At 41.7% G+C, this 5,333-nt stretch overlaps 1 protein-coding gene across 1 annotated transcript in view; it reads right to left on the reverse strand.

The window, feature by feature from the left end:
* LOC105360417 (uncharacterized) overlaps positions 1-5,333 on the reverse strand; it is a 45,517-nt gene that overhangs the window by 15,442 nt on the left and 24,742 nt on the right. The window contains exon 2 of the mRNA XM_011497312.1: positions 250-574. Within this exon, the coding sequence (XP_011495614.1) occupies positions 250-574 (325 nt within the window). The remainder of the gene's footprint in view (positions 1-249; positions 575-5,333) is intronic.

Consider the following 5,333-nt stretch of genomic DNA (forward strand, 5'->3'; position numbering starts at 1 on the left):
AATCAACGCGCATGAATGCCCGAAGAGGTAATTGCCCGATTCAAATGGGCTTTCATCTGCCCGTGGCGCGCTAAACTGCGCTAAACCCCGGTCACGCAGCGATATCACGAAAATTAATTCGTTATTTGGCTCGTTAAGGGGAGTCCGGGCCGAAAAAGCCCAAGGACAGCGCTATCTACGCTAATAAAGAAAAGGGAGATAAACGCGGGCCGAGCTTAACTTGGATATAAATGAGCACACAAGACTTACCGAGGGTCCCGTCCAGGGAGAAGGAGTACCTGTCGTTCCTCAAGGCCCAGGAACACAGGTCGCACGTAGTGAGGCCGTCCGTCGGTAGTGTCTCTTCCGGAAGGTAGGGTGGCCTCGGGGGCGGTGGTACGAAGCTCCCCACGACGGCGAAGAGGGAGTCGAGCTCGTTGCCGAGGCTCGAATAGTAAAGCAGCTCCTCCTCGGCGACGCCCGCGAACCAGTCCATGTCGCCGGCGCTCGGATTAACCGGGCCCGCGCTGCTGCTGCTCGTACTCGTGCTCGTGCCACTCGTGTTCGTGCCGCTGCTCGTGTCGCCGACGCTTACCTGCGTAAAAAGACATTCCCGATTAGAGGCAGCCGCTCTACACTCTACGGGATGGTGGTGGTAGAAAGAGAGAGAGAGAGAGAGAGAGATAGAGATAGAGAGAGAGAGAGAGAGAGAGAGAAAGAGAGAGTGAGTGTGTGAGATGGTCGTAAGGGGGAGGTGTTTGGGTGGGGTGGGGGCGGCAGTTCGATTCCCTTTAGCTGCCCGGCAGCGCGAATAAATCACGCCTGTGTTTATTAGGCTTAAGGCGATAGCTGCCCGCCGCCTCTCATTGTTGGCATAAACTACTCGCACGTGGATTGGCAGACTCATTAAAAGCATCGCAATTATATACCGAGTTTATACTTCAATTACTATTAGCGGCGGCCTCAGCAACGGCCCTCAGCCTTATCGGCATAATAAACCTTAAAATCCATGTTAAACTGGTCTTTGACGATGTCGACGACAAACAGCGCCGGACCCATTATTCCTTCCCCTCTTGACTCCTCTCACCGTCCGTGTAAGCCCGCTGCTTCGTTTGATGACCGTACGAGTGGATTCCGTTAACGAAATCATGGCTCTTAATGCGACGGTGATTATCTCGGTCGCAATAACTTTCCATTTTCGTTTATGCCCAATAAACTCGGTAGCCGCGGATAAACAAATTCCCTCGCATGGGAATGACATTATGCAAAGCGGCGCGCGCGCGCGCACTACAGGGAAAGTACATTAGCCGTAGGTTAGCGCGGCTTACGTTATGTATCTCGGGCAAATATCGCTTAGACGTGGATGCATTGAGAAACTGCACAACCGAGTCTCGTCGCTTATCGCTTATAATGCTACGGCGATGTATCAATGGCCGAGAAGATGTTGGTCAACGCGTTTTTCCACGTCTGTCGTTAAGCGAAAGGATGAGCAACGGAGCAGTAACTGCCGGCGAACCGTCCGTAGCAGCTCCCGATGACAGCAGTCGAAAATGAGATGCACTTTCTCGTGCAAGGCTATCGATGGCTTTCCCTTCGTCCCCGTCACCTCTACTACCGCCCCCGATATTGGGCTTGAGCGAAGGGACGTTGTTGTCGTTGCTGCTGCTTCGGCTGCTGCTCTCGGCACATCGTTAAAAGGACGGCCCCAAGACTCTCGCTCTCAGTGCTTTGAGGCCCGGGCCGTATATAACGGATAATTGACAGGCGTTCGGCCGCCGGCGCTCGCTTTGCATGGACATTGAATCGCGCGCACGAGCGCACCAAGAGGGAGAGGGAGATCGCATCGTAAATACTTCAAGCGGCCCTGGCTGCTGCAGTCGTCCGAAAAGGAAAACAAACGTCGCGGATGTAAGCCGTTCAATGGGATATCGCAGTCGCGGCTGGCGGCTCGAAGCCAACAACAGCGCGGGGTGGGGTATGGGTTGGGTGGGGAGGGGGGGGGTGGCGAGGGAGTCGGGGGAGGTGCCAAGTAACCATGGCGAGAAGTGTTTTTCTCCCCACGCGGAATCATACGAGCGGAAGTCGTGGGCCATTATTATAATCCTTTGTGCTACGTAGCCAAAAACGAGGATACTCGTGAGTAGTAATAGTAGTAGCACTAGTATTAATATTAGTATTGGCATTATAATTATTATTATTATTATTATTATTATTATTATTATTATTATTATTATTATTATTAGTAGTAGTAGTAGTAGTAGTAGTAGTAGTAGTAGTAGTAGTAGTAGTAGTAGTAGTGGGTGTAGCACGTCGTTGCGACTGAGCGGAGGAAGAAGATCGTGCGGAGCTCTCGAAACATGATCCAAGCTGTCTACGAAACAATAGATCGATCGATCGAAACGTTCGCGCTCCGTAGGAGCTAATCAATTGTCACTCGGAGACTACGACAGCGGGCAGTCGTAGGCCTGACAACAGCCTGACATAGAAAAAGATGTACATCGAGAGAATTCCCGAGGACGCGCGGCGATAGTAAGCCCCAGATAAGGACAGGGACGCGGCTACAGTACAATGGACGCGCGCCAGTCCGGGTTTTCGTCGTGTCCGAGCGATGACGGTGAGGATGATTCGTGAGGCGTATGAAAAGGGTCAGGAGTCGGAGGCGCTTTGGATTAAGCGGCGATGGGATAAAAAAGAAGGTGGAACAGAAACACGGCCATGTACCGTTATATTGATCGGTAACGCGGTAATATCGCGCACGATCGGCCCTCGATAAGGACGATTATTTAGGTAGATCCACTGGCAAATGACCGAGGCGAATTTTAATCAGTACTTTGCACGTGTCCGTACACCTCGCGTATAAGGGCATAATCCACTGGATTTTACTTACAAATTTTATTAACGCTTAATATCCGCATAATGTGGGTACTTGTCAAAGGTATATATTACGCGAGCCCCAATCATATTCCACGGAATAATAATTATTAAAAATAGAAAACGGGTTTTCGAATGCATATGGGAAAGCATCGGCAAACTTTTTTCTCACTTGTTTCTCTCCCTTTAAAGCGGAAGAACGAGCTTATGGTAAAATGTATTTGTAAAAATTTTCGCTGCCCGTGTTTTGCGTACATTTCTTTGCCCAGAGTCTAGTCGTACAAGTGTGCGCCAGAGTCTAGGCGAATGAGTGAATTTCCCTCTCCTCCTCCTCCTCCTCCTCCTCCTCCTCCTCCTCCTCCTCCTCCACCTTAATTAACTGAAGAATTATCGCAGGAAAAGTTGTGTTTGAAAGTGTATCGGCAATTCGATTCTAATATTACCTTTGTAACAGTGATTATTTCCGTGAGTAACGGAGAAGTTGATGTAATATAAATTTCACGGCAGCTCGATGTCACGATAATAGCCGATAAAAGGCGATAATGATATTTAATGCCGGTTGATTGGCGATAAGCCCGCGTAAAATGTCAACGTAAACGCGAGCGTCATGCGAAAAATTCCAATTTCCGTCGGGCGCGGAATCTATACGACCGCTGAATCTATACGCAGAGACGTCTATAATTGTTGGAAAATGAGGTTCGACGATGAATGATCGAACGAAGATTTTTTATGAAATATCTCAAATTACTGTATATCATTTCTCACGACCAGCTAAGATATTTCCTTAACGTTAATTTCTTTAAGCGGTAAACTACGCTCTTACTCTTAAGAGAATAAAAATTATTTTACTATTATTTCTATTACCACTACGCACTTTCTACAAGCTGTCGCTTATTTATGAAATATACAATTCTACTTACTCTTTATGAATTATTATGCAAAAATACGTACTCTAGTATCAATTACTGTTTTTCTATTGTTGCTAGGTTGAAGTCATAAGTGCCTTTCCTATTCCCTTTGTTCTTTCATGTAACTGCTGATCTATTTTTGTTAATAGATTATTCATTCCTTGAATATTCCATTACGCCTCCACAAAAATAAATCAACCTAACATTAAAGTTTTGAAGACAATATAGGACATATATTATAGACATTGTATATGACATTGTTATAAATAACGTATTTAACATTTGGTTATGTAAAAATCAAACAATTTGGAAAATTCTTGAACTATTCGATCTGATTAAACATTTTATTTGTATATATATATATATATATATATATATATATATCTTATTGTAAAATCACTTCAACAAAAATTAATGGAATTTAACTATATACGTATGAGATTTGTAATTGTCGAGATGATACTTATATATTTTTTTATTAAATTAATATATAAATCAATGCTTATAATTTTTAAATAATATTATCATTTAGACTTACTAATTTGACGTTGCGATACATGTATATATATATATATATATATAGGGTTGTTTTGTTTGTTGTATTTTTGTTTTTTTTTTGTTTTTTCTGTAACACAAAGCTTCTTTTGTAACGTAGAGTGATTTGTTTCATATTTTACAAATTCAACAGAAGGTAGCAACTGAATTAAGGTATCAGTTGCTCGATCATCTGTAAGAAATTTTCACGTTTCATTACATTTTCTCGATTCATTACTCTTTCTGAGAATTAATACTTTACAGATTAAACCTGATAAATTTTGTGCTAACTAAACAGGAATGTTTTAATATTCCCTATAGAAAATTAATACTTAACATCTATATTTTTAATCTTTTAGATTAGATAAATTAGATTAAAGGAATTAAATGTTGAACTATGAAAGGACACGTATTATTATCATTTATATGTTACAATTTGTCGTCATAATATATCTCCAACAATAATTATCGATATAAACCTTTTTTTGCAGAATGCGAGAGACACGCACACAACCTTCTGTTCGAATACTGAGATGTGCATGAATAATTTTTGTCAGCGGCTGTATCATTCATATAACAATTTTTTTTTTTAATTCTTTCATTTAAGTAATTTAAGCTAAAATTATTTTCTTCTTTAAACCCGCTCGACTTGTATTCTAGCAAAAATTTAATTTCATTCGAGGTCCGTCACATTCAATTTGCCAATGCAATGATACGTCACCGAATGCATCGATTGTCAATAACTAATTGCGATCGTAATTTCATCAATATGATATATTTCTACATATTTTTAGAAATATTTCCATCAAATGCGCGTGTATGTCTATCTATGTACATCGGATAAATTTTGAAAGCCTTTGTATGTTAGATCCTTCATTAATATCTGCAATGAAAATCATCCTGTTTATTATAGTATATTATAAATTATACGTCATTGTATTTAACTAACAAACATAAATATTATCATTGTTAAATCTTCAGAATTTTCGCTATATATATATATATATATATATATATATATATATATATGTGTGTGTGTGT

Source organism: Ceratosolen solmsi, unplaced genomic scaffold, assembly GCF_000503995.2.
Source record: "Ceratosolen solmsi marchali unplaced genomic scaffold, CerSol_1.0 scaffold13, whole genome shotgun sequence".
In the NCBI taxonomy this organism is placed as follows: domain Eukaryota; kingdom Metazoa; phylum Arthropoda; class Insecta; order Hymenoptera; family Agaonidae; genus Ceratosolen; species Ceratosolen solmsi.